The following is a 27,879-nucleotide window of genomic DNA, read 5'->3' on the forward strand; positions in this document are numbered from 1 at the left end:
TCCCGGCTCGTGCTGCCAGTTAACCCTCACCAGCCCCGTGCCGGGAACCGGGGCCCAGCCCGGCACGTGCGTGGCCCCGTCTGTGATTCTGGGGCCCCCTGTGCGTGTCCCGGCACCGCAAGGAGCCGCCTGCCGGGGCCGTTCCCCGTGACGGGGCTGTGGCTCACGGTGGCTCACGGTGGCTCACGGTGGCTCACGGTGGCTCACGGTGGCTCACGGTGGCTCGGGGCTCCCGGCCGCGGCGCTGCCGGCTCCCAGCCGGTGACTCCTCACGCAGGAAGGGTGGGGAAGCCGCTCCACCCCGGCTGGCCAGTGGTCACTGTCCCCTCGCTGTGGCCGGCGCGGTGGCTTTGAAACCCTCCGGGGCTAAGCCTGGCCTAGAATAAGGCTGTGACTGCCTGAGCAAGGTGGTGACCCAGAGTGACACGGCGCTGGGGACAGGGGACCCAGGTGTGGCGGCGGAGCCTGGCACGGAGCACCGGCCACCGAGGGGTCTCAGCGGGCTCGGTGGCCACGGTGACTCACTCATGTCAGGTGTGCAGAGCCCGTGCCCCAAAAGGGACGGCGCTGCCGGGCTGTGTCAGCATGTGGGGACACGCAGAAGCTGGAGAAGCGACAAGGAAGGGACAACAAAAGGCCACGGTGTTTCCTTTTCCCTATTTACCCAGCCTGGAGCAGGCTCAGGGTTCCAGCGAGTCCTCCGCGCCGTTCCCCTGCCCTGGGCACTCTTGCCTTTGCTGGCTCTCCTTATTTTTCAGCTGCTCTGACAATTAATCAGAGCCACTCCTACGGGCTCCCGGCCCTTCTGAATCTGCCGGTCCCCATCCAAATGGATTTTACATCTTTGCATCATGCTTGGTCTCCTTGTTTAGTTCCTGAACGAGGCCACCGCTGCAGGGCCCGCAGGTGACACCTCGGTGACAAGGCGGCCCAGCCAGGGCTGTGTGTGAGAAGAGCCTGTTTGGCTCCTGGGGACCCTTCCCGAGCCCCCCTGTGTGGGCTGGGGACACCAACCCTGTTCCGAGATGCTTTGGTGCTGTGCCAAGGCTCTGGGGACACTCCTGTCCCCTCTGAGGACACGGGCCACCTAAGTGGTGATGTGAGTCCCGCAAGTGGGGCATGTTGGGCAATGATTTGGGCTACTCCAGCCCCAAACTCCCAGCCCGCAAACCCCAAGGGAGAGAAGGGCGAAAGCCGCTGTCTGATCCATAAAACATCTCTGTTCGCACTAAGCTCAGCCTAAGGAAATCCAACGTCTTAAGTCGTGATGGAACTGGAGCTCTGGGGCTGAGCCTGGTTGGGGGCTGCGCCCGCTGGCGCCAGCGCCCTCCGCTCCAGCTGGGCGCAGTACTTCTCAGGGATGCCGCAGGCTCTGTAGGAGAGACAAACCATCACGCACCTGAGCTTTGGGACCACAGTGGGGCCAAGGGTGCAAAGGCGGCTCTGGGGACACGCAAGGAGCCAGGGGAGCGCATCACCTGAGCTCCTGTATCTTCTGCTGCTTGAGCTGGGCGATGCGCTGGCTGCGCTGCCGAGCCTCCTCCTGCAGCCGCCTGCCCTCCTCGAAGGCGGCCGCCCGCTCCCGCGCCAGCTGCTGCTGCCGCTCCCGCATCTGCACACGGACGGCGGCGGCGTTGGCGAGACGCAGCCCGGCCCTCCGCGCCTCCTCCGCCTGCTCCTTCTGCATCTGCTCCCGCTGGACCCTGCGGTTACAAACCTTCCTGTTCCATCACTCGTTATTTGGACTTAGTTTGAGAACGAGAGATACCAGCCCAGCACAGTTAATGTGTTTAATTGCTCTGCTCTGAGAGCCAAGGACACTCTGAGCTCTGCCCACAGGGGGGAGGCGGCGAGGAAGGGGATGGACGGACAGAGCTGCACTGACACCCACATTTATCAATCAGAGTATTCCAGCCAATTAGCTTCATGCTAATTATTTAAGAGTGGGGCCTTCTGGTTTCCAGCTCTCTCTTCTCTTTGCTCTTTTTGGTGCAACCGGGGGAGTTTTGGTCGGGATGTTTAATTGAGCCTTTTGCCATTTTGCAGAGGCCTCTGGGCTTTTCTGCCTCTTTCCCTCTTTTCTCTCTCTGGGATGGGCTGTGGGACCAGGTGCCATTTCCTGAGACTGGCTGCTCAGCGTGTCCATGAGGAATTGCCTCAACTATCTTTTATTTCTATTATATATATATATTTACTAGTAGTGTATTAGTATTTTGTTATTTTGTTCAACTGTGTTTATCTCAATCCAGTTTCTCCCTTCCCTTTGGATCCTCTCCCCTATTGGAGTGAGCGAGCGGCTGCGTGGTCGCATTGCCAGCTCACGTTCAACCACGACACCCGGTAACCTGGCCAGCGCCGGAGCCCCCGTGACAACCCCCCCACCACCCTCCCTGGTCAGCGATCTCCCCTCTCACCGCAGGATCCTCTCGAACTCGTCGCGGTCCTGCTGCACCTGCACGGCCATGCTGTGCTCGCGCTGAGCGATCTGCTCCATCCGGCTCTGCTTCAGCAGCCGGTTGGTCTCGGCCCGGCGCTGCGCCGCCTCCTTCTCCTTGCGCCGCCACTCGCGCTCCGCAGCCTCCTGCCTGCGCTTGGCCCTCAGCGCATCCTGGGGGGGGACGGGGTGACTGTCCCTCAGGACGGGGCGCACGGGGGCGCTTGGCCATGGTCAAGTCCTGGTGCTGCTCCAGGACTTCACCCGACTCCACGTGCCGGCGCAGAGCTGCGGTGAACCCGGCAGAGCCGCCACATCCCCGCGGCCGGGGCGGTGATAAGGAAGGCGGCGGGTGAACGTGGAGCACACGGTGTGTGCGCAAACCACCCACCTGCTCTGCCTTGTAGTCCTGGGCTTTCTCCTGCATGGCCCTCAAGCGCGCCATCTCCTTCTCCTTCTCCTGGCGGATCCTCTCCTGCTCAGCCTCCAGCTCGGCCTCGCGCTCCTGCCCGGCACAGACCCCGGTGGCAGCTCCCGCGGCTCCGCCAGCCCAGCCCGTGCCGCACGCGCGATGCCGGTACCATTTTCTGCCGCTGGTACTCGAGCACCCGCTCGTCCTCCATCCTCTCCCGCTCCCGCTGCTCTTCCTTGCGCCTCTGGTTCTCGTCGTTGACGCGTCTGATCTCGGCCTGGATTCTGTTCTGCTCCTCCCGTTTCCGCTCCATCTCCTGGAAGAGAAACAGCACGGAGGGTCCGGGGGTGGGAGGACAAGCTCAACTTCCCCAAGAGACCAGAGCTTTAATTCTCCCAGTTGCGTTCTCCACACACCAAACCTGACTTGCCTTCCACCAAGGTGAAAACCTGGCTCCAGCCCCCCCAGGTCGCTGATCGTACCTTCAAATCCTCCATCTTCAGCCGCTCCAGGTACTTGAGCATCTCCTGCACCTCCTGGTCCTGCTGCTCGGCTCTCAGAGCCCGCTCCTCCGCGTTCTTCTCCATCTGCTTCACAATCTCCTGCCTCCCTCTGCGAGAAGAGAGCGGAAGGGTTCCCTCCGGCTCCACCGCGCTGAGGAGCAGCAACATCAGGACAGACAGACACCCCAGCGCAGACATCAGGACAGGTGCCTCTGTGGGTAACAGGGGCCCTTCTTGCAAACCTGATCATCTCCTCCTTCCTCCTGCGCTCCAGTTCCTCCTGCATCTCGTTGGCCTTCGTCCTCTCCACCTCCATCATCTTGTCCAGGCGCTTCTCTTCCTCCTCCAGCTCTTTGGTGATGAGCCGCTTCTCCAGGATCTGCATGTCGCGGATCATGTGGCACTTGGCGCCGAGGACCATCTGTGGGGACAACGGGTGTCCCTGGCCTCCAAGGGACAGACACACAAAGTGGGGGACGAGGGGAGGAGCGGAAGAGCCCGCGCAGTGGCGGGTTTGGGTCTGGGTGGTGCCGGGGGACATTGGGGACCCCCGTCCCACCTCGCTGAACTCCTTGATCTCATCCTCCTGCTCCAAGCGCATCCTGCTCGCCCGCTGCCGCAGGTGCTGCATCCGCTCCTTCGCCTCCTCCTCCAGGTCGCTCAGCTTCCCCGCCTGCTGCCGCGTCGCCTTCTCCTTCTCCGCTCTGTTGCGCTCGTGCAGGGCGTCCTGCGGGGACACGCGGCGCCGGGGGGACACGCTCCACCATCCGCGGCACGGAGCGGGGGACACGGCGCCGGACGGCCCCTTCCCGCACCCCGTTAGGACACCGGGTCTATTTGCGGGGTGGTAGAAGTGTCACGGGGGTCACCGCGGGTTGGGATCCTTCCCCATGGGCAAACGCAGCGATTTGGCACAGGGTTGGGGATCAAAGGGGACACGGGAAGGGGCAGGAGGGGTTTGCCTACGAGAACGGCTTCCTTCTCCGCCTTGAGCGCCGCCAGCCTGGCCTCGCGCTCCTGCTTGCTCAGGACTCGAGCCGCCGCTTGGATGCGCTGGAAATCCTCCCGGCCCATGACAAGGGACACCGGTGGGTTCTCCATGGGGACGCTGGTGGTTTGGGGAGAGCGCGGTGAGCGGTGCCGAGCGTCCCCCTCCCCGCGCTGGGATGCACAAGGGACAGGATGCTCGAGCTGGGAAAACCCCAAAACACTCATTACGGGCCAAGTCGGCCCCTGTCAAAAGTGTTTTAGTCCAACGCAACTTTCCCAGCTCTCGTGTGGGAACACGGTGACCGCTGCCCTCACCCCTTTTCCCACGGGACACGCTGCTCGTCACTGCCCCCAAACTCGCAACCTCTACCCCATGCGGATGGATTGAGGGGAGCAGAATCCGGCTTTAGTGACACTCAGGGTGCTATGGGTCCAGATGTGCCCCGGCGCCGGGCGTCCTGTCTGTGTCCCCGTCCCCTGGAGCCGCCACGGGGACACTGCAGAGCCACCAGCTCTGCCCGTGACTCACGCTGTGGTTTAGAGGAAATCACCGAAGCTCTGGGTGCCCCCATTTCCCCACTTGTAAAAATGTGGATAATAACACGGGGCTGTTTTCCAGAGGAGTTGTAAGGAGTTAATTACTCTTGGTATTACTCAGATACCATGGTGACGCGTGCGGTGTAGGAGCGTATATTAACCAAATGCATAGAGCACTTTGAAGATGTTCAGGGCTAAGAATTTACTCATTATTATTGTGTGTCACCTTTCATCCACCCTTGTGAATATGAACAGATACCTGCATAATGACCATCCGAGAGCTGCATCACAGCATCGGATTCCAGGACGCTTTAAAGAATGGCTAATGGTAACAACGGCACTAATAAATGTAATGACACTGCTGCAGTCGTCCCAGTGTTTGGGTGACCAGGCTGGGATGTCTAGGGCCTGATTTTCAGGAATTGAACCAGTATAAAGAGTTTCCATTAACTCCAGCTGCAGCACATCTGGAAATTGGCCCCCGGCTTTGTCGGCAGAACTGGGGTGTATAGAACCAGGTACCAGGCTCCAAAGCCAAACCAACCTCATAAGGCAAAACCAACCTCAAAGGTCCAAACCAGCCTCCAAAGCCCAAACTAACATCCAAAACCAACCTCCAAAGCCTAAACCAGCCTCCAAAGCCCAAACCAGCCTCCAAAACCAACCTCCAAAGCCTAAACCAACCTCCAAAGCCCAAAGTAACCTCCAAAGCCTAAATCAACCTCCAAAGCCCAAACTAACCTCCAAAGCCCAAACTAACCTCCAAAGCCTAAACCAACCTCCAAAGCCCAAACTAACCTCCAAAGCCCAAACTAACCTCCAAAGCCTAAACCAACCTCCAAAGCCCAAACCAGCCTCCAAAGCCCAAACCAACCTCCAAAGCCTAAACCAACCTCCAAAGCCCAAATCAACCTCCAAAGCCCAAACTAACCTCCAAAGCCCAAACCAACCTCGAAAGCCTAAACCAACCTCCAAAGCCCAAACTAACCTCCAAAGCCTAAACCAACCTCCAAAGCCCAAACCAGCACCTCTGTGCCACTTCACGTTTTCACCGCAAACCCAAACCCGCAGGTTTTACGGGGTGTACGAGCGTTACGCACGAGTTCAAAACAGGAAGCAAAGGCGAACCCTGCGCGGAGCGAAAATTTAGGGAGGTCAAAGCAAGGCTAAATTGGAGCTGGCCGGGATAATGGCCCTATTCTCGTCTATGTGCTGCAGGCTTTTAACGAGGCGTAGTAATTAGCACCAGGGTTCTTACAGTCCAGTCTTGCTTATAAAACAGCCTTGCAGAGAAACACAATGCGCAGGATGGGGATGATGCTCCACTGCCCATCTCGCATGGGGTTTTTTGAGGTGCGGGAGGCAGCGTTTGGTGCGGGATGGGGGCAGATCTGGGCTGGTTGTCCCACAAGGGCTTTGATGTTGCTTTTTCCTGGTTGTTTTGATGATTCAGTGCTAAGCCCGTCCCTCCTCCCCGCGACACCGCGGCAAACGGGGGACTGTGCACCGAAACGGTGCCGTGGGAGCCACGCGGGGTCCCGAAAGCTCGCTGGGGACTTACACGACGTCCCGGACGAAGTCCTTGGTGATGAGCCGGATGGTCTCGGGTTTGTGCGATGTTTTCAGGACAGTTCGAGCATCCCGAAGGATCACGATGGGGCTGCCGGAGCGCGATGGCATTGGGCTCTGCAAGGACGGACAGTGTTTCCTATGGGTCTCCTGCCCCCGGTGCATGGGGCACGAGACTCCTCGGTTCCCATGAGCTCTGCCAAACATGGTGTCTGGGGGGTTTGCCCCCACAGCCCCAGATCCAAAGGCCTGACAAGGGCATGGGGAGAACTGTTTTGCTGTAAAACTCTGGGTATCTCACCCAAATGTGCAGTAAATGATGAGCTGAGAGCTGCCTCCTCTAGGCAAGACCCCACAGATGCCGGAGCATCGTCTCGGTCACCTGGAGCTGATGGCGTCTCCATCCTGCTGAGCCCCAAAACCAAACCAGGCTGAGCCAAAGTTGGGGGGGGTTCGCAGGGGTGTCCAGGGACAGCGGGAGCTTGAGGACTGGTCATCAACCAGCAAAACCAGTCCTCCCAGTACAGCTGGGACTGGTGCCAGTGCCTTTGCTTGGGCCGAGGCTGCCACCTAGTGCAGGGTCCCCCGGCTGCGGGTGACCAGTGTAAGTTGGGGAATGACATATTAGAGAGAGGTGAAAAGCGACCTGGGGGTCCTGGGGGACAGCGGGGTGAGCATGAGCCAGCCCTAGGCCCTTGGGGAACATATATGTATATACATAATGTAATATATACAGCCATAGCACCCTGAGAACTCCCCATCTCGTCTGATCTGGGAAGCTAAGCAGGGTCGGGCCCGGTCAGCACTTGGATGGGAGACCAGCTGGGAACAGCGGGTGCTGTGGGCTGAGCCAGCACTGGGCCCTTGTGGCCAGGAAGCCAATGGGACCTGGGGGGGGTTAGCAGGGGGTGGTCAGTAGGTCAGAGAGGTTCTCCTGCCCCTCTGCTCTGCCCTGGGGAGACCACACCTGGGATATTGTGTCCAGTTGTGGCCCCTCAGCTCCAGCAGGACAGGGAACTGCTGGAGAGAGTCCAGCGCAGCCACCGAGATGCTGGAGGGAGTGGAGCATCTCCCGTGTGAGGAAAGGCTGAGGGAGCTGGGGCTCTGGAGCTGGACAAGAGGAGCCTGAGGGGGGACTCATTGCTGGGGCTCAAGATGGCAAGGGGCAGTGTCAGGAGGATGGAGCCAGGCTCTGCTGGTGACAACCAGGGACAGGACAAGGGGCAATGGGTGCAAACTGCAACACAGGAGGTTCCGCTGGCAGATGAGAAGCAACTTGTTGGGGTGAGGGTGGCAGAGCCTGGCCCAGGCTGCCCAGGGGGGTTGTGGAGTCTCCTTCTCTGCAGACATTCCAACCCGCCTGGACACCTTCCTGTGTAACCTCAGCTGGGTGTCCCTGCTCCGGGGGGGTTGCACTGGATGAGCTTTCCAGGGCCCTTCAACCCCTCACACTCTGGGGTTCTGTGACAGGGGAACCCCAAGCCCAGGACCAGTCCCCAGCCCAGGAGAACAGCAGGAGCTGACCTCAGGTACACACAGGTGTGTTGTTTCCCTTGTCCTTCTGTTTACCAGTTCAGCTTTTGAACCCAGAGTCACTGCTGGAACAGAGTCCAGGGCCAACCGGGCGCTGAGCGGCTCCCTGGGAACCTCCTGCCAGCAATATTTGCATTCTACGGGTCCGCGGTATTTCCATTTCTCGGGTTTGGTGACCTCAGCCCGGCACAGCGGGGACCGAGCAGCTTCCCATGGGCCCCAAGTGCGAGCTGTTGAATTAAAGGGTTTGGCACCAAAACACCGGCGCAAACAAAGATAATAGTGTTATTCACACCAGCCGGTTCACACATTGTCCCCAAAGCCAGGAGAGCTCCTCAGACTGAACCTGAAAGGAACTCAGGTAACGCCCACGTGAGTGTTATGACATTTTTATCTGCCTCGAAGGCCTCAGAGATAACAGCTCATAAACCCGTATGGGGCTCTGTGGCTTGCAGGGTGGTGCTTGCAAAGCGTCCATGAGCGGAGGGAATCCTCATCACACGCCTCCTTCCCCCCCGCTGCAAAGCCAAAGGCTTTTGGCAAACCTGTTCCAGGCTCTGGCACCCTCACCATGAAGAAGTTTCTTCTCATCTTTAAGTGGAAGCTCAGCCGACAGCACCCGCTGTTCCCAGCTGGTCTCCCATCCAAGTACTGACCGGGCCCGACCCTGCTTAGCTTCCCAGATCAGACGAGATGGGGCGTTCTCAGGGTGCTATGGCTGTATGTATTACATGTATGTATATATATGTTCCCCAAGGGTATCCTGATAGTATCTGAACCAAACCCTTTTTTTCATGGTCACGCTGCTGTCCCCAGGACCCCCAGCTCCCTTTTCACTGCTCCAGCAGCTCATTCCCAACTTACACTGGAACCTGGGCTTGTTCTGCCCACATTCAAAACCCTACACGTGCCCTTGTTCTATTTCATCACATTTCTCCCCGCCCAACTCTCCAGCCTGTCCAGGTCTCTGATGGCAGCACAGCTTCCAGTGTCACCCACTCCTCCCAGCTCGGTGTCACCAGCAAACTCGCTGACAGCCACTCTATTCACTCATCCAAATCATTGATGAATATATTGAATAGTGCTGGTCCCAGTACTGACTCTCGATGGACTCCACTAGATACAGATCCCCAAGGTTTTATCAGCCGCAGAGACAGGGCCAAACCCACCGGCATCCTTGCACCTTGGTCTGTGCCGAAGACATGGAGGGTGGGGAGAGCCGATGATGCAGCCATAAACCCAGCCTGCCCTGGCAGGGCTGGTAAAGGAGGTGGGGGAAGAAGCGCTGGGGAAAAGGTGTCCAAAACATCACCTTGCCTGGAAAACGCTGCAGCTCTGCCCTGGGCTTTCCCTGCAACAAGCTGGGGAAATGAGCCCTTTCCTCGCAGGATGGGGAGGAAAGAGCCACTGCTCGCTGTTTATCTCCTCCCGCCGCGAGGTCAGAGACCTGTGTCAGCTCTGCCGCGTCTCCAAGGGAACTGATGTCGTAGCTCCCTGATGGAAATCTAAATATGTTGGCAATGAGCTGTTTTGGAAGCTTCCAGGCCCTGCTCCAAGGGCTCTCTATCCACCGCACAAAGAATACTGCTGCTGGGCATACAGGCAACACGGTCTCCTCTCCCCTACCGGGGTGTCTTACCTGAGCCTCCTTTGTCCCGCTAATTAACTAATTGTAAAAGTGGAAGCACCAAGGAGGCTCCAGCTGCCCCGGGTGCGATGTGGCTGGTGAGGTCCCGCCCAGCCCGACCCCCCATGGCCCTGCCCGGTGCGGGGCTCCAGCAGCCGGCGGTGCCCGCGGTGTCCCGGGCTCCTTACCCGGCTCTCCCCGAGCAGCGTCTCATCCGCCGCGCCGCTGATTCTTTGCCGGCCGGGGGCCCGGCTGGGGGACGGGGGGATGCTGGCGGGCTGCGGGGGATACAGGAGCCGTGACGGGGTTGCGGGGGAGGAGGCCCCGGGCCCGGTGAACCGGGCCAGACCGCACTCACCATCTCGTTGCGCTCGCCGGACGCCAAGCGTCGCCATAGCAACGCACCCCCCGTTAGCGGCGGAGGGGCGGGGCTACGGAGGGGGCGTGGCTATGAGAGGGCTGGGCCATGTTCACACGCGTCTCCTTCCAGCACGTCTCACGTCGTGGCCCCTCCTACCAGCTCTGGCCACGCCCCTCCCCTCAAGCCCCGCCCCTCGCCGTGCTCGGGCACGGGGGGGTTCCCTGCATCCCCACCGACCACCCCCCCACCCAATTCCCCCAGCACGACCGCTCAGCCTGTAAAGAAGAGCAGCTGTTTATTGGGGTACAGGACGGGGGGCACCGCGCCCCCAAGGCACGGGGGGTGTGAGCGCAGCGGCGCCCGCACCCGCCAAAAAAATAATAATAATAAAAAAAGACTTTGGTCCTGGAAATACTGGCAGGGGGGTGGGTGCCGGGGGGCACCCAGCTGGTCCGCGGAGGGGCGGTTAAGGCAGGGCGGGGTGGCCCGGGGGGGCCATGCCGCGGCGGCGCGGCGCTCAGAGGATCTGGCGGGGCATGCCGTAGCCCGTCATGCCGGCCTGCGAGGCGCCCCGGTTGGTGCCCATCTGCAGCCCGATGACGCTCTGCCCTTCCTTCAGCTTGTCCTCGGAGAAGACGCGCCGGTTCTCCTGCGACTTCCTGCGGGCACGGCAGGTGTCAGCGTCCCCGTGGGACCCCACGGCCCGGCAACCCCCCCCCCGGCACCCGCCACCTACTTGGGGAACCAGTTGGGGTCTCCCACGAAGAGCCCGTCACCCTTGGCCACGGCCAGGCTGCCCAGGTTCATCAGGGTCCTCTGCACACACGCCATGTTCTTCCCTGCAAGGCCCATGCTGGCTCAGCTCTGTCCTTGTCCCCACCTGTCCCCCCGTGTCCCCCCCAGCCGCTCACCTTCCCACAGGTCGACGGTCTGGAAGATGTCGGTGGCGGCGATGCCGTAGCGCTCGGCCGCCTGCAGGAACTGCGAGATCTGCTCCATCTGCTTAAAGGCCATGGTGGACGCCTGGATCTTGGCCACCGGCCCCTGGCCGCGCGGGTGGAGGCTGTTGATGAGCCGGCACAGCACCTGCCGGGGGGAGCCGGGGGGGAGCCGGGGGTCAGGCGGCGCGGCAGCGGCACGGCAGCGGCACGGCAGCCCCCCGGCGGCCCCGCGGTACTCACGGTGCCGTCCTTCAGCCACTGCTGGAAGCCGTCCCTGCCGGGCGCCGGCTGCGCGACGTCCCCGCCGCACTGTCCCAGGATCCACCGCACCAGGATCTGCTCCAGCTCGGGGTCGTACTGCCGGTCGATCTTCTGCTGCACCTCCCGGCTCAGCCCGTACGATGGTCCCCGGTTTGCCATGCTGTGATCTGCGGAGATCAGACCCCCCGCTCAGCCACGCTCTGGTGGCACCAGGGCATCCGGCACGGGATGGATGGCATTGAGTCCCTTGGGGACCGCGAGTGACGGCGAACGTGGCAGCTGCTCCCCGGCAGAGCCCCATCCTGCTTGGACGTCCGGCGCGGAGCCTTATCACCCGTGCCAGGCGCTGCCGGGGCTCTGCCCTGCCGGCTTCCTGCCCAGCGCCAGGGCCGTGCCCACCCGAGGGCAACGGGGCAATTCGGCAGCACCGCAGCCCCTCGGTGCCAGGGCCGGCCCCCTAGTCCGCGCATCCCCGTCCCCACCGCTCAGCCCCGTCGAGGACGCGCGGACTTGGCAGGCGCTTGCTGCCGGTCGGAGCTTGTTTGCAAACTCGCCCGTTTGCTCGGGCCAGGCGCCAGATCCGGGATCGGGGCTGCCGGCTGCGCTGCCCCCACCCCGGCAGGGAGCCGGACCCGCTGGGCCCCGTGGCCAAGCCCTGTCCAAGGCATCAGCACCCAGAGCTGGTGCCACCCGCGCTGGGGACCATGGGGGTTGTGCGAGGTGTCCACGGGGGTCCCGAGCAGAGCAGCTCTGCCCTGGGTCCCCACCTGGTGCTCTGGGTCCCCAGACTCTGCTGCCCCCGCTGTGGTGGCACATGGGGCTGCCCTGGCATCACTCTCTGTGCCCAGTGCTGCACCCCCCGGTGTTTGGGGGCACAGGGTGAGGGCGGGTGCCACCCCGGCACACGGAAGAAGGAGCACGTGCTGCTGTCCCTGGGGACGCAGGTGCCACCGCCTGGGGGACATGTGGCAGCTGCCACCCTGGGGCCGCCCAGCTCACACCTGTGGGGCGCCAGGCTCAGTTTGGGACAGAGCTCAACCCGTCACACAGCCCCGCTTTGGGCTCAGGGCTCCTGTCACCACGAGCAGCAAAGGGACGAGCCACCCTGGCTCATCGAACGGGAGCAAAATCAACCCCAAGCCCCCGGGGAAGCCGCATGAAGCCTCAGCATTGCGACCACTCCGCAACCAGACGGGCGTCCCCAAAAAGGCAGCGGCCACCACGGGGCTACTGGGCGAGGGCTGGGGCGCAGGCGGCCCCCGCAGGGCGGGAGCGTGGGGAGCGGCCGGCCGGGGGCCAAGCCGGTTGGGAAACAAAGAGGAGCTGAAATTGGTGCAGACAGGGCTGATTTCCCGACACAGCTGGGGCTTGCCCGGCCAGGACGGGAGGGGAGGGCCGGACCCAGCCCAGCTGCGCCACCGCTGCGCCGGGGACCCCGCGGGTGCCGCATGGACAACCCGGGCACCCTCCGGGCATCCCGGGAGCTGCGGGATGGGGATTCCAGCTGGGATGCAGCCACCTGGGGAACCCGCAGGGGCCAGCAGGGAGGAGACTGGACCCAGCCCAGCTGGGACAAGGCCACCCTAGGACCCCATAGACCCCCCCAAAGCCAGCGGGGAGGGGAACCCAGCCAGCACAGGGCTGCGCTGGGGATCCCCAGGTGAGCAGGGAGGGGGCCATACCCAGGGCACAGCCACCCTGGGGTCCCCATAGACCCCCGGTTGGGACATGGCCACCCCGGAGGGGCACCGGCCCCAGCCCGACTGGACGGCGGGCACCCCGGGGCCAGCGGGAAGGGCACCGGGGCCCCGCCGAACCGCAGCCCCAGCACCGGCACCGCCGCGGTGGCTCCGAGGGACCGCGGCCGCGGGACGGACGTGCCCTCGGGGCGCCCGGAAGCCGCACCCGGGTCCCATTTCCCGGGCGCGGCCGCGTGTCCCGGCGGCTCCGCGGGCGCAGCGCCCGGTCCTGCCCGGAGCCGTTACCCGGGGCGGGGCAGCCCGGGGCACCGAGCCCGCTCCGCGCCCCCGGGGGCAGCTCGGCCATTTTAGGGCAGAGTGACCGGTCCCCATCTCATCATCACCGCGATCCCCGTCTCATCCTCACGCCGGTCCCCGTCCCCACCTGCCGCCCGGTGCCCGCCCGCCCGTCCCTACCTGCGGCGCCGATCCCGCGGTCCCGGTGCGGCAGTGGCGGATGCCACCGCCCGCGCCCTTTTCACGGCTGATGTCAGCGCGGCCGGGGGCGGCCCGGTACCGCCCGCTCCCGGGGCGGGTCCGCCGGGGCCGGGGCCGCTCCGCCACCGCGCCCCGGGCAGCCCCGCCCCGCCCGGCGGCCCCGCGGGGGACAGGGGGTCCTGTGGGCACCGGGGTGGCCGTGGGGACAAAGGGGCCGTGCTGAGGGCGGGGGGATGCGGTGGCAGGTGGCCCGGGGGACTTGGGGTGGGGACAAGGCAGCCGTGGTGGCCAGGGGGACACGGTGGGGACACAGGGGTTGTGGTGGGGACAGGCGAGGAGCGGGTGGCCGTGGTGGCAATAGCAGCGTGGTGGTGGTAGGGACAGGCTGGCCGTAGTGTGCAAGGGACATTGGGGGTTTGGTGGGGACAGAGTGGCTGCGGTGGCCGTGGTGCAGCCAGCCTGGCATTGGTGGCAGGAGGACAAGGCTGTGATGGCAACAGGGCCCAGCCGCGGTTGCAGGGTCGCCGCGGTGGCAGGGGATGTGGCGGTGGGGACCACCAAGGCCTGGCCATGGTGGCATGGGGACAGCTCTGGGGACACAGCACCTCCAGTTTGCCCCATGGGCGCAGGGAGGGACGACGGCGCTTGCACAAGTCCCGTCTCCATGGGAAGCGCCATCAAAACAACAAACAAAACCTCGGCCTGAAGCCACCGGCCGCCTCCGGAACAGGCGGCAAGGCCACTGCCACCGCGTCCCCGCCACCCCACCCACCCCTCAGCACCCAAAAACTGCCCTGAGCTCAACACCCACCCTCCTGAGCCAGCCTGAGGTGCCACCAGCCTCCAGCGCTCGGTGATGAGGACACCACCACAGCAGAGAACAGCCTTGGCGTGTCCCCCTGTCTGCACAGTGGCCAGTGTCCCTCTGTCCCACACGTGGCGGGTTGTGTGTTGTCCCTGATGTCTCCTGTACCCCCCGCAGGGTAACGGGGGTAACGTGGATGTACAGGAATAGGGCAGGGTCAGTGGTGAGACCATGAGGGTGGCACAATGGCAGGACAGGGAGGGACAGATTTAAGGGTGACACAGGGGCACGGGAGGCCCAGGGTGACACAGAGAACAGGAGAGGGATGATACAGGGGCACAGGTCCCATGGGGGTGACACAGGGGCAGGATCCTGGAAGGACTCAGCCAGGGGGTAACAGGGTGATCTGGTGACAGGCGCCCCAGGGCCAGCATGGGGACAATAAGGGGACATGAGCTCCAGGGCACAGGGCTGGGGTGGCATGGGCTGGGACCCCCAGGGGTGACACAGGCATGATCCCTGGGGAACACAACGGGGGAGCTGGGGCTGACGCAGAGGACATGGGGTGACATTCAGGGTCCCCAGGCAGAACGAGGGGGACACAGGGCAGGACCAGGGGACATGATGTGACATGTGGCTGGACCGGGGGACAGAGCCGGGAGGTGGCTCTGAAGTGACACGGGGCACAACCTGGGGGACGGACGGGGGCGACAAACGTGGGCAGCCCGAGGGGAGCCGGGGACGAGCCGGGGTGACCCGAGGTGACCCCGCGGCGCAGGCCCGGGACCCCCGGAACACCCCGCGGCCGGGGGTGACGTAGTGCGCTCCAGGCCCCGCCCCCGTGACGCGCTCCCGCGGCATGACCATATAAGGGAAAGAGGCGCACAGGCCACGCCCCCGCTCGCAGGCCCCGCCCAGCCCGCGAAAGTGTTGGGGGGGTAGCGGGCAGGGAGGGGACGGCGGAGGGACGCGGGAGCGGGGGGACGCGGGACGATGGGGGACGCGGGACGATGGGGGACGCGGGACGATGGGGGAGGCTGCACGGAGCATGGGGACCGGGACAATGGGGGCACCGGCAGTGGGGGTGGGAGGGGAGGAGAAGAAGATGGGACACGGGGAACAGCACGGAGTGGGGGGGAATGAAGGGAACAAGGGGGGCATGCAGGGGACACGGTGTCAGGATGTAAGGACCATGCGGCAGGGATACAGGGGACACCGTGGGGGATGCAGGGGACAGGGGGTGGGGGATGCAGGGGACAGGGGCTGGGGGATGCAGGGGACAGGGGGTGGGGGATGCAGGGGACAGGGGGTGGGGGATGCAGGGGACAGGGTGGGGCGGGCAATGGGTGCCACATATGAGCCCATGCTGCTCTGACGCCTCTTTATTCCCCCTGCATCGCTCTCCTGGCCCAGTGGTCCCAGGGGTCCCTAGAGCAGCGTTGCCAGCTCGAAACGATCAGCGCAGCCCCCGCGGGGGCTCAGGCGCTGCCGCCGCTGCTGGGCCCCCTCCCTGCGGCGCCGGGCGGCCGCCAGCTCCTGGCGCGGGGCCGTGCCGCGCTCTGCCGCCAACGCCTCCGCCGACACCGAGCTCACCGGGGACGAGCCGCCGCCGGGCTCTGCAGGGAAACACGCAGCGTCCGGCCCGGCTGCATCACCCGTGTGCGGGCACAGGGGTACCAAAGGGCCCTGACACCCCCTTTTCCCCCATGGGAGGGTTCGCCCGCCCCGCCAGGCCGGGGTGCCGCACTCACTCTGCCGCTCCAGGTCGCGCAGGGCGATGGTGGAGACGGGCCGTGCCGGGTCCCCGCTCCGGTACAGCTGCAGCGCCGCCAGGATGTCGGACTCCAGCGTCAGCTCCGCGTCCCACTCGTAGTTCTCGTCCACCGATGTGTTCCTCCTGCAGGGATGGGGGGTCAGAATGGTGCCCGTGCCCCAAGGGGGGGACGCTGGGGGTGTCCCCAGGGGCAGGGAAGGTGGGGACCCCACAGGGGTGACCACAGGGGCAGGGAAGGTGGGGACCCCATGGGGGGTTCCCCAGGGGCAGGGAAGGTGGGGACACCGGGGAGTGACCCCAGGGAGCAGCAGCCAAGGTGCCAGAGGCGCTGGGCGGCAGCTCCATGCCGGGACACCCCGGGACAGGCTCAGAGCGGCCCTGGCATGATCCAGCTCGTCGCCGGCGTCCTGCCTGCGGCTCACCTCTTCCCGCCAAGCGCCGGATCCATCCTCACCCTGCCCTCCTCCGCCACCGAGCCGCCGGTGCCCCCCAGGGACGGTGCCAGCGAGGGCGGCCGCAGGAAGGATGCGCTGCCCCGGCCGCTGCTCTGGCTGGTCAAACTGCCCCGCGGCAGCTTCTCCGGGGGAACCGGCTCCGCGGTGCCGGCCGAGGGCGCGGGCTCAGTCCTGCCGCTGGCGGGCGGCGGCGGGCTGGGGGAGCCGGGCCAGGCGGCCGTGCCGGGCAGCGACGCCTTGGCGGGACCCAGGGGCGGGCTGGGGGGCCGGAGGAACGCGGTGGCCGGCGGGGAGGTGGCGTTGGCACACGTGTCGATGCAGTCTGGGCACAGCGTCCGCCCCACGCGCTTTGGGGAGCCCCCAGAGCCCGGCGGGGGGGTGGTGGTGGGTTCGGGCTGGTTGATGGCATTGGGGGGCTCCGCCGGCTCCTCCGGCCAGTCGCCGTCGACACACATCTCCTTGAAGAAGGGCAGGCTCAGGTACTGCAGGATCCCGCTCTGCGCCGGCGGGTTGGCGGGAGCCGGGGGGGTCCGGGGGGAGCCCTCAAGGGGCAGCGAGTCCCACAGGGCGCTGGCGGGGCGCTGGCAGGGCCCGGCGCTGCCGGGGTGGCCGCGCAGCTCCTCCGTGGTGCTGTAAGGCAGAGTCGCGGCGGAGGCCACGGGGCTGATGTCGACGATGCACAACGCGGCGGCTTCGTCCACGGGGCTGCTGCTGCTGCCGTAGCCGAAGTAGCGGCCACGGCGGTATCTGGCGTCCCGGTGGGGCTGCCCCGCGGGCCGGGGGCGCAGCGGGACCCCCTTGCGCCACACGGGCTCCTCCTCGGCGGGCGGCTGCACGTAGGGCGGCGAGTCCCGGGGGGTGAGCGGCTCCAGCGCCCCGTGGCCGCTCTCCTGCGCCTCGGTCTCCACCACGAAGCGCCCGTCGGGGCCGCGGCAGATGCGCTCCAGGGGCACGTGCTCCCCGACGTGGCTCTCGTACACGGCGTAGCGGGAGCCGGCGATGCTCAGCCCCAGGCTGGTGCCGGCTTTCTCGCCCCACAGCAGCGTCCGGCGCAGGCTCCGGTAGGGAGACGGCTGCAGCTTCAGCTTCACAGTGCTGTCTGGGCTACCAGCGCCAGCAGAATTGCTGCAGGGAAGGAGGGAGCGGCTGCAGCGCCTGGCCCGCTCCGGGCGTGCCTGGTTGCCCCCGCGCCGCGACACCGGGTACCGCGACCCTGCATAGAGCCGCTTGTGCGCTGTCTGCTCCCTTCTTCACACAAAACTCCCTGGAGGGGACACCTCAGGGGATCCCCACCCCACAGCACACCCTGATGGCGCATCCTGCTCCTAACCCCCCCCAACTTGTCCCTCCACCCCCAGGCAGCGGTGAGCAAGCGATGGGGAGCGCAGCGGGCCAGGGATGGAGCGTGGCATGGCGTGACTTACTGTGGAGGTGAAAGCTTCTTGCTGGGGGAGAAGACGAGTGGTGGATCTGGAAGGTCATGAGAACACAAGGGGATCACACAGCGAGCAACTCAAAAGTGATGATGAGGACACAGCAGCACCCGCTCAGCGCTATGACCACCCTGGTGGGTCACCAGCCCCCCTGGCCTGTCCCCTCCCTGCGTGATGGGTCTCACTGCCCCACACACGGGGCTCCGAGCTCTCCGGGATGCCGGCTCCTACCTTGCCTTCTCTTCTGGATGCGTGCGGCCCGCCGGCGGTTCATGATGCAGGCGGCCATGGTGCTGAAGATGATGGCCACGCTGAGGAAGCAGATCCCGCCGATGACCCCAGCCAGCACCGGCTGCGGCAGCAGCTCCGGCAGCTGCGTGCGGGACGGGTACACCTCCATACCTGGGGGGGACGGGAGCCACCGTCAGAGCGCCGGGATGGCGGGCACGGCCCCCATCGCATCACCGGCGCCACGGGGACAAATGGCGAGGCGAGCGGGTGTCTCACCTGCCGTGGAGACGTTCACCGTGTTGCTGGGATCGCTGATGTAGCTGCCGGCAAAGGCCACCAGGCGGAACTCATAGAAGGCGTCCTGGGGGAGCAAAGGGTTGTGAGCATCTTTGGCAGCGTGGCTGCGAAGATGAGCAGGTGCCCCATCTCCGGGCAGCGATAACACGGACCTGCCCCCTGTGCTGGTTTGACTGAAAATGGGTTAATTTTCCTCATGCAAACATTAATTTTCCATCGCTCGCACGCTCGTTATTTGGACTTAGTTTGAGAGCAAGAGATACCAGCCTGGCACAGTTAATGTGTTTAATTGCTCTGCTCTGAGAGCCAAGGACACTCTGAGCTCTGCCCACAGGGGGGAGGCAGCGAGGAAGGGGATGGACGGACAGAGCTGGACTGACACCCACATTTATCAATCAGAGTATTCCAGCCAATTAGCATCATGCTGATTATTATTATTGATAGCGGGCCTTTCCGGTTTTGATTCTCTCCCCTATAGGAGTGAGCGAGCGGCTGCGTGGTCACATTGGGTTAAACCACGGCACCCCCACCCTTGTTCCACCCCCCCACGCTGTGATTCCCACCTTGATGAGTCCCGGCACCAGCACCTGTGTCTCGGTGCTGGGGATGGAGCGATCCAGCACCTCCCATCCGCCCTTGTCCTGCCGCAGCTCCAGCGCGTAGCCGCTCAGCGCCACCGAGGCCTGGCCGGGGGGCTCCCACCGCAGCAGGACCCCGCGCGCGGTCTCGTTGGCGCTCAGAGCCTGCGGCGGGGACAGGAAGACGCGCATGGTCATGGCCGGGGGCTCTGGAGGCACTGTGGTCACTGGGAGGCCTGAGGAGAAAGGGGACGCCGGTGTGGGGGGACAACAGGAGCCTCGCGGGTGCTTGAGGGCTCTGGGGGGACAGGGGGCTTGGGGAGCCGCCTCTTACCCCTGGGCACGGAGGTGACGATCTGGCTGAAGGGGCCGCTGCCCAGCTTATTCTGGGCCAGGACGCTGAACTGGTAGCTGGTGTCTGGCTGGAGATTCTCCACCAAGAGGTGCTGAGCCCCCACCGGCACCGAGAGCGACACCCACTCGTGGTGGGCGCGGGGCGGGTGCTTCACCCTGAGGGGACGTGGGACGCGTGAGCCCAGAGAAGCAGGTGTGGGGGGCGCTGTGGGGCAGCGGGGGGTCCGTGGGGACTCACAGCGGCGTGTACCAGACGCTGAAGCGCTGGAAATAACCCCCGTCGAAGCCGGGCTCCCAGGAGATGTTGGCGGCCAGGAGGAGCGGGAGCACGGAGACGTTGGTGACGGCGTGAGGACTCGTGCCTGGGGGGGCAGAGAGAACACGGGTCAGACCAGGCGTCTGGTTCGACTGAAAACGGGTTAATCATCCTCATATAGTTACAAACCTTCCTTTTCCATCGCTCGGTATTTGGACTTAGTTTGAGAGCAAGAGATACCAGCCCAGCACAGTTAATGTGCTTAATTGCTCTGCTCTGAGAGCCAAGGACACTCTGAGCTCTGCCCACAGGGGGGAGGCAGCGAGGAAGGGGATGGACGGACAGAGCTGGACTGACACCCACATTTATCAATCAGAGTATTCCAGCCAATTAGCTTCATGCTAATTATTTAAGAGTGGGGCCTTCTGGTTTCCAGCTCTCTCTTCTCTTTGCTCTTTTTGGTGCAACCGGGGGAGTTTTGGTTGGGACGTTTAGTTGGGCCTTTTGCCATTTTGCAGAGGCCTCTGGGCTTTTCTGCCTCTTTCCCTCTTTTCTCTCTCTGGGATGGGCTGTGGGACCAGGTGCCGTTTCCTGGGACTGGCTGCTCAGCGTGTTCATGAGGAATCGCCTTGAGTATCTTTTATTTCTATTATGTATATATATATTTACTAGCAGCGTCTTAGTATTTTGTTATTTTATTAGACTGTGTTTATCTCAATCAAATTTCTCCCTTCCCTTTGGATTCTCTCCCCTATTGGAGTGAGTGAGCAGCTGCGTGGTTGCAACACCAGCTCCTGTTAAACCAGGACCTTGGCATTCCCCCCCTGCCAGCACCGGGGCGCCGCTGTCACGCACCCCAACCCCCTTGGCCGATACCATTCCCACGCCCCGGCGACTCACCCAGCACATGGACGGTGGTGGCGGCGCTGACGCTGGCCACGCGGTTGGCAGCCGTGCACTCCCAGCGCCCGTGCTGCTCCTTGGCGAGCGGGCGGAGGACGAGGCTGCCGTTCACGTCCACGCGGGCGCTGCTCTTCCCCGCGCTGCCCGCCTGCACGGCAACGCACGGACACGCTGACGGCACCGGACCCCCGCGCCCACCCCCCCAGCGCCAGGACGGCTGCTCTGCCACCCCCCACTGGCCTCGGGGAAAACACAACTCAATGTGACCCGGCTTAGGAACCGCGGGGCAGGACTTTGCATTGGTTTCTCATAAGTGCCCTGAGTCCCTTCTGCAGGAACCAGGAGAGATGTGACGCTGCTGGGGACACAGGGAGTGACACCCCCGCGGCCAAAAGCAGCGCCACCACCCCAGGAGGGCTCGGTGGGTTCCCCGGGGCGGCGGCTCGTACCTGGCGCCAGGTGATGGTGGGGGGGGGATCCCCACGGGCGACGCAGGGGATCACCAGCTCCCGGCCCACCTCCTGGAAGTATTCCTCCTTGGGGCGCAGCGTGAAGGCCGGCGGGTCCTGGAATGGGGGGCACAGGGTGGGACAGGGACACGGGGGATGACAGCGGCACAGGAGACCATGGGACCCCCCCCGGCCTCACCTTGAGCAGGACACGCGTGGGCCGGGACTCGCCGGCGGTGCCGTAGCTGTTGTACGGGGTACACGTGTACACACCCAGCACGTCGTCGTTCCCCGTCGCGATGACGATGGAGCCGTCCGGTGTCATGGACCAGCCGGGGAGCTGGGAGAGCCGGACACAGGGTCAGGACAAGGGGTTGGGGAGGGAGGGAACGTGGGTGCGGGCGGTGGCACCTTGTCCAGCTCCAGTGGGCGCCCGTCTCTGGTCCAGCTGACGGAGAGCAGCGGCGGGTTGGCGCTGGTGGGGCAGCGGATCACCCCCCGCATCCCCTTGGGCAGGTGGGTCTCGGGGAGCATCGCGGTCACCCGCGCCGGATCTGCGGGAACAAAGGGTATGAGGGCCCGTGTGAGGGCAACAGGTCCCTGTGTCACCCCCTGGGCTGGTCACAGCGTGGCCCGCGCTCACCAGGCACTTACACAGCACCGTGAGGAAGGCTGAGGCAGAAGGCGGCTTCCACAGCCCGTTGCTGGGGATGCAGGTGTATTTGCCGGCGTCGTCCGGGGTCGTTCGCTGGAGCAAGAGGCTCCCGTCCACCAGGACGCGGACACGAGCCTGGAGGCGGCTGCGAGGGGAGGACGCGGTCAGTGGCGCTGGGACCATCCCCATGGCTCCAGGAGGACAGCACGCACCCAGCCAGCCCTACGCGCTCAGATCCAGGGTCACGGCGGCCCCGTCCCCGCCGGTACTAGCCCGTGGCCACCTCGTCCCCACCGTACCTGAGGTGGAAGACGTTGCTGCTGCCCTGGAGCCAGGTGTAGGTGAGGTTTCCCGGGTATGCCTCAGCCTGGCACGCCAGAAAGGCATCTTGGGAGACGTTGACGGTGACGTTCTGGGGCGGCACCACGATGATGGGTGGCCCTGCAGCGTGGGGCAGAGGGGACGGTGAGAGCCAGGGCGAGGTGACAGCCCCATCTCCTCCCAAACCCCATCACACCTGCCCCAAAACCAACCCGCGGGACACGGCTCCGTCGGTGCCCCGTGGGCGCTCTTACCCTGCACGAGCACGCGGGTGGTGTGGGTGACGGTGCCCTCCTTGCTGGAAGCGTGGCAGGTGTAGGTGCCGGCGCTGGCGCGCTCCACCACGGCGATGCTCAGCGTCCCGTTCCTCACCTGCAAAGCCACTCAGGAATAGCGGCGGTGCCACCGCGGCGGGGACAGGCGCCCGCTCTCCAGCCGAGCCGAGCAGGTAACGGGTGGTTCGCCGTCCCCACCTGCACCGTGTCCCCGCTCTGGACAGCCAGGTCGCTCCTCTTCCACACGACGACGGGCTGGGGGTTGCCCACAGCCGTGCAGGTGAGGCTGAGCGCGTCCCGGTCCCGCACCTCCACGAATGCAGGGGGGGTCTCCAGGAAGGTGGGGGGGGCTGTAAAGACAAGTCCAGACTCTTACGCCAAGGTTTGGGATCCAGTCTCAGCCCTCGGAGATCTTGGTTGGTGCTGGGCAGGTGTCCTGGGTTTGTTAAAAACACATTTCTCTTTTAGTGAATTAGTTAAAGCTTCATATTAACTGCATTTTCTTGAAAGTTAGATCCATGTTTGGTAGACACAGCAATGGGATGTGAGGGCATTGATAAGGATGGATGGACAACCACGAGAGGGGCAACGAGAAACAGGCAACCAAAACCTGACCAACTGAGTACACCATCCCATTCACCTGATACTTCATGTAAAAGTGGGAGATCACGAGGATCTCGCCCCGTTTCCTTATGGTGACATTAGCAGAGGACCTTGAGAGTCGTCCCTATGAACTGAGCCCAGTGATGGACTGAATCCAGCTCCGGCTGGCTGGAGAGTCCAGTCCAGGACTTCATCTGCCGGCTTGTGAACTGGGGCCAGTGATGGACTGAATCCAACTCCGGTTGGCTGGAGAGTCCAGTCCAGGACTTCGGCTGCCGGCTTGTGAACTGAGGCCAGTAACGGACTGAATCCAGTTCCGGTTGGCTGGAGAGTCCAGTCCAGGACTTCAGCTGCCGGCTTGTGAACTGAGGCCAGTGACGGACTGAATCCAGCTCCGGTTGGCTGGAGAGTCCAGTCCGGGACTTTGGCTGCCGGCTCTGCAGTTGCCGGGACTTTCAACATTGGGTTTGTATATTTTGTATTATTTTCTCTATTTTACCAGTAGCATTAGTAAATACTTTTAATTTTTCCAACTCTCTTCTCTCTGTCCTTTCCCTCCCGATCCCCTGTCCTTAGTGGGAAGGGGGGAGATGGAGGGGTTCAAGGGGGAAGGTGGGGAGAGGGGTTACCAATACACCCGCCACGGTTTTATTGTCACCCCGCAATCAAACCACAACAGCAGAGCAGCGACCAAGGGCGAGATCGAGCGGTACCGTTGACGGTGAGGTGGATCCAGGTGCCGTTCTGGAAGTCGGCGTCGGTGCTGTGCCGGTCGAGGAAGAGCACGCGGCACTCGTACCAGCCCTGGTCCTCGGCACGCAGAAGGTCGATGCGCAGCGAGGCGCCTTCCTCGATCCGCACGCGACCTGCGCGCCAACACGCGGCCGTCACCGCCAGCTCGGGGGTGCCCGTGTCCCCACGGCTTCCCCGGCTGCTTCACTTGGCCTTTGCCCATGCTCCGGCTTCTCCGGCACCACGGGCAACAGAAGCCAAGGGGGGCGGTGGAGGTTTCACACCGACACCCAGCGCTGCGGCACCGGGCTCCATCACCTGTCCCCACGGAGGGCCAGGGACCCCCAGCCAGGTGGGTCTGCACACCCTGAGCATCCCTCCAGCTGGTCCCACAGCCCCTCTGCAAATCCCCCCCGCACCCTCAGCCTGGCGTCAGGGACCCTTTCCCCGCAGCCTCGGCTGCCCTGGCCCCCGGGACCCCCCCGGCAGCCTCACCCTCAGGAGCCCTGTTAAGCTCCGGGCACCCCCGCACTGTCCCCTGTCCCCACAGCGCGGGGAGGACACGCTGAACCCCTCGCCCGCCTCGCAGGGCCGAGCATGACGGACCCATGGAGGGGCGCGGCCGCGGTGGGGGGCTCTGCCGGAGCAAGGGACCCTCACCCCGCCAGCAGCCCCGCGCCCCACGGCCTCTTTGATGAGGAGGAGGATAAGGGCACAAAGCGGCAGCGAGCGCAGCCCGTTAATCCCCTGGGCTATTATCAGAGCCATAATCGGCTCAGGCGTGCAGCGGGCAATTGGCTCAGCCCCGGCCGGGGGGCGCAGCCAGCGGCACCCACCGCCCCGGCACCCACGGGCTGTGTGCCCCCCACCCGCTGCAGGAACCCACCGCCCAGAGAGCTGCTCCGCACTGGGGACACGGGTTTAGCCCCACACGTGCCATTGCCGGGGCGGCCGTGCTCCCGGCACACCGCCGGCAGCACCGCGTGCAGCTTTTGGCACCACGACGCTCCTGTCCACACCCCAGAGCTCCCCGCGGCCTGAAGCGTTCCCAACGAAGCACGTTTTGCCGAGCGCCGCTCTGGTGCCGGTGTCACGGGCTGTCCCCGCGCAGCACGGTGGGGCCGGGACGGCTGGGTCGGGCACAGGCTGCGCGGTTTGGGGACGCACGGCCCCGTGTGAACCCACCGCACAACCACGGGCAAACCCTTCCTGATAGTGCCCATAGATCCCTGCAGCCCCCTGATGCATCTCCCAGCCCTCCTGCCTCTAACCCAGCCCCACGGCGTGTCCTCCTGCCTCTAACCCAGCCCCACGGTGGCCCCGTGGACAGACGGACGTGTCTCGGTGCCTCCGGCAGCATCGCCGACTCAGAGCACAAAGCAACACCCCAAGCAAACCTTGAACACCAGACGGGTGGCATAAGCAGCGAGAGGGGTGGGAGCAATGGCAAAAGACCCCCGGGACAAGGGGCCTCCCCCCGTCACCCCAGAGGCGGCTCCCACGCCGAGCCCTGGGAATGGGGGCAGCTCCGAAAAGCCGCATCCCCGCCGGCAGCTGCCAGCTCGCAGCCCCAGGAGCAGCAGGCTCTGGAACAAAGGTCCCTTTGGAAGGGATCAGAGCGCTCTGGGGACGCCCCCAGCCTCCCTCTAATCCCCCGTGCGGCCCCAGCCCCCTCCTCCTCCTCCTCCTGATAACAAAACGGCCGCTGCCCTCCGCACCAGCATCCCTGGTAACCGGCATTCAGAGGGACACAAAGGGGCTGCAGCCCCAGCCACGCTTGCCGCTGGGGACCTGGTGCCACCAGCCCCGCTCCGGGCCGGCCGGCAGCAGAGGACAGCGGCCCGTGGCACCGCGGGATGGTGGCACAGGGGGAGAGCTGATGCTGCTCCCCTAAGGGCTCTCAAGCAGCCCAGCCCATCACTGGATGCCCCGAATTGCCACATGGGTGACACCAGGGGCTCCCCAAACTCCTCCAGGTGGCACTTGGGAAGGGCTGAGAGGGGGGTCTGATCTGTCCCGCAGCCCCTGCCCATCCCTTCATCCTTCCACAGGAGCGAAAACAAGGCGCCCCGCTGCCATGGTGACGGCCGCCAGCCCCCCTGCCCACCCACCTCGTCCTCATTACATCCACAGCCCCCTTCCCCCAGCGCTGATCCCCGGAGCAGCCCCCCCGGCCGCATGGCAGCAGGGACAAGGGGGGGCTGTGGGGAGCGGGCAGGAGCCTGCCAGGCCCTTCCTGGGTAACCGGAGCCCCTGCAGCCCAGGGGGCCCCGCGGTGCCGGCTCTGGTAACAGGAGCCCAGGCTGAACCTCCTGGGAAAGCAGGTGCCTTCTTGGCACGGTCACCGGCGGGTTTGTTGTCACCACTGGGCCAGCTCAGGGCTGGCTGCAGTGCAAAGGTGTCCTCAGGTGGGGAGAGCCCCAGGTGTGCCCCAAAATCAGCCGCCTCCTGAGCAGCCCAAGAGGCATCGCCGCTCTGCCCACAGCCAGTTCGGGGCTCGGCTCAAACCTCAGCCTGCCGTGGATTTTTTAGGCAAGGGCTGGTTTCGGCAGGGAGGTTGGGCTCCTGACCTACGCGCAATCCGGTGCTCCAGCCCTCCGCATACCATGGGAGGGTTTTGGTGCATCGCTGGTATGGGTAGTTGGGGCCAGACTCAGGCCAAAACACCGGCCAGGTACCAGCCCTTCCCCTCCTCCCCGTCCCCATCCTCGAGGGACGCTCCCGTCGTCCTCACCTCCGTGCTCGCAGGGATCCCTCAAGTTCCGCCACTGCTTCACTTTAAATACCCCATAAAGAGAACACCGGTGGGTTGCACTAGATGATCTCCAGAGGTCCCTTCCGACCCCAACCATCTCTCTGTGATCTCCCTCCCACGCCACAGCCCTTCCCTCCAAACCCCAGCACCAAAATCCCCTCCCCAGGCTCAGTCCTCAAGCAACTCGCACAGGCTGAGGCGCCGGTGTGGCAGCACCTGGGTACCCGCGGCCTCTGGCACGGGGCATCCCGGTGTCACCGGCCCCAGCAGCAGGCAGGACCATGACCAGGTCCCCGGTCCCGAGTGGGTGGTGCTGGGATAGTCCACAGCGAGGGCTGATGCGCCAGGAGCTCCAGCCCCATGGGATCCCTCCCATTGGGTTGGGGGCTGCATCGCCCCCCAGGCTGGGTATCCACGACCTTTCTGCCTCCCGCTCCGGCCATCCCTGGCGCTGCTGCACAAGGAGGGGACTCTGCCCTGCCGTGAGGACATCCCCAACCCCACCATGTCCCCTCCTGCTGTCCAGGAGTGCAGGGAGAGCCCAGCACCTCCCCACGGCCCCAGGAGCGTGATTAATGTGGGCTGACAGCAGCAGCCCTCGGCTGGGGCCCAGACAAGGAGAGAGGGGACACGGGACACCGGAGCCAGCCCGAGGGTCCCTCGGGATAACCGCCCACCGGGACTCACCGATGTACTCCGGGTCCACCCGCGGCGAGTAGAGCCCGAACTTGATGAAGATGGGGAGGACGAAGCCGAATCGGACCCACTCGATCACGTAGAGCGGGGGACGGGCCTCGTGGGCGTCCAGGAGGTCGCAGCCCAGCACCGTGCTCTGCCCGACCCGCCCCACCACGGCCCGGGCCGGGCTCTGGCCGCTGCCTGCGGGGACCGAGCGGGAGGGCTGAGCTCCGCCCGAGCCCCCAGCCCGCGGAGCCCGCCCCGCCGGCGGCAACACGTGCGCCGTTCCCGCCGCCACCCGCGCCCTGGGAACCCCGCACCGGTTCCGCCAGCAGCGCGACCGCTCCCCCCCGACCCCGGGCTCCCGCTCCTTACCCTCAACGCCGGCAAGCAGGCTGAGGACGGCGGCGCGCAGCCACCACCGCATAGCCCAGCTCCCCCTCCGGCGGCTCCCGCGGCGGGACGGGGCGAGGGAACGGCGGGGGGTCACCGGGAGCGGTATCCCCGGGGGCCGGCGCCTCAGGGCGGGCTCCGCCGGGCTGCCCACGGCGCAGCGGCCCCGGGCGGGGGGCGCTGGCGGCTCCGCGTCCCGCCGCCGCTCCTCATGCCCGGCCCGCTCCGCTCCGCCCCCGCGCTCCGGCCGCCGCCGCCACAAACAAACCCACGGCGCAGGGAGGGGCCACTCAAGCCACGCCCCCCGCTGCCCGTTGCCACGGCAACAGCCAATGGGGAGCCCGCGGCGGGCGCTCGCGAGGTGACCAATGGCAGAGCGGGGCAGCGGGAAGCGCGGGGGATGCTGGGAGTTGTAGTTTGGCGGGAGCGCAGGGAAGCGCGGGCGGGACACGGGAATCGCGGCAATTAATTAAATTAAACAGCATTCCCTGAAAATAAAACAAACAGCGGGACATGGGGGTGCGAGACACCCCTGGGACACGAGAATCAAGACAATTAAACAGCATTCCCTGAAAATAAAACAAACA

At 64.9% G+C, this 27,879-nt stretch overlaps 3 protein-coding genes across 4 annotated transcripts; all 3 read right to left on the minus strand.

Annotated features, from left to right (window-relative positions):
- Positions 1-1,257: 1,257 nt before the first annotated feature.
- Positions 1,258-10,000, minus strand: CFAP45 (cilia and flagella associated protein 45; the record flags this gene model as incomplete). Its single annotated transcript, XM_080361106.1, has 11 exons — positions 1,258-1,372; positions 1,479-1,703; positions 2,415-2,608; positions 2,826-2,939; positions 3,016-3,162; positions 3,329-3,458; positions 3,592-3,770; positions 3,909-4,076; positions 4,316-4,457; positions 6,438-6,562; positions 9,794-10,000. The coding sequence occupies 11 exons, from the start codon at positions 9,998-10,000 to the stop codon at positions 1,258-1,260; spliced, it is 1,746 nt and encodes a 581-aa protein (XP_080217232.1).
- Positions 10,001-10,244: 244 nt separating this feature from the next.
- TAGLN2 (transgelin 2) lies at positions 10,245-13,384 on the minus strand. Its single transcript, XM_080361285.1, has 5 exons — positions 13,325-13,384; positions 11,148-11,335; positions 10,878-11,052; positions 10,703-10,805; positions 10,245-10,625 (listed from the first exon to the last, which is right to left on the minus strand). The coding sequence occupies exons 2-5, from the start codon at positions 11,325-11,327 to the stop codon at positions 10,484-10,486; spliced, it is 600 nt and encodes a 199-aa protein (XP_080217411.1). The 5' UTR covers positions 11,328-11,335; positions 13,325-13,384; the 3' UTR covers positions 10,245-10,483.
- Positions 13,385-15,529: 2,145 nt separating this feature from the next.
- IGSF9 (immunoglobulin superfamily member 9) lies at positions 15,530-27,537 on the minus strand. Of its 2 annotated transcripts, none has more exons than XM_080361048.1 (20): positions 27,275-27,537; positions 26,909-27,100; positions 23,448-23,600; positions 22,330-22,481; positions 22,111-22,228; positions 21,835-21,976; positions 21,535-21,680; positions 21,292-21,434; positions 21,080-21,220; positions 20,881-20,967; positions 20,429-20,579; positions 19,511-19,634; positions 19,253-19,428; positions 18,904-19,154; positions 18,320-18,404; positions 18,044-18,214; positions 17,804-17,849; positions 16,347-17,504; positions 15,902-16,047; positions 15,530-15,766 (listed from the first exon to the last, which is right to left on the minus strand). In XM_080361048.1, exons 1-20 carry the CDS (start codon positions 27,324-27,326, stop codon positions 15,579-15,581), a joined length of 3,822 nt encoding a protein of 1,273 aa, XP_080217174.1. In that variant the 5' UTR covers positions 27,327-27,537; the 3' UTR covers positions 15,530-15,578. The 2 variants fall into 2 exon arrangements, with proteins under 2 accessions (XP_080217174.1, XP_080217173.1); XM_080361047.1 differs by having other exon boundaries at positions 20,881-20,997.
- Between the last annotated feature and the right edge of the window lie 342 nt (positions 27,538-27,879).

This window comes from Nesoenas mayeri, assembly GCF_963082525.1.
Source record: "Nesoenas mayeri genome assembly, chromosome: 30".
In the NCBI taxonomy this organism is placed as follows: domain Eukaryota; kingdom Metazoa; phylum Chordata; class Aves; order Columbiformes; family Columbidae; genus Nesoenas; species Nesoenas mayeri.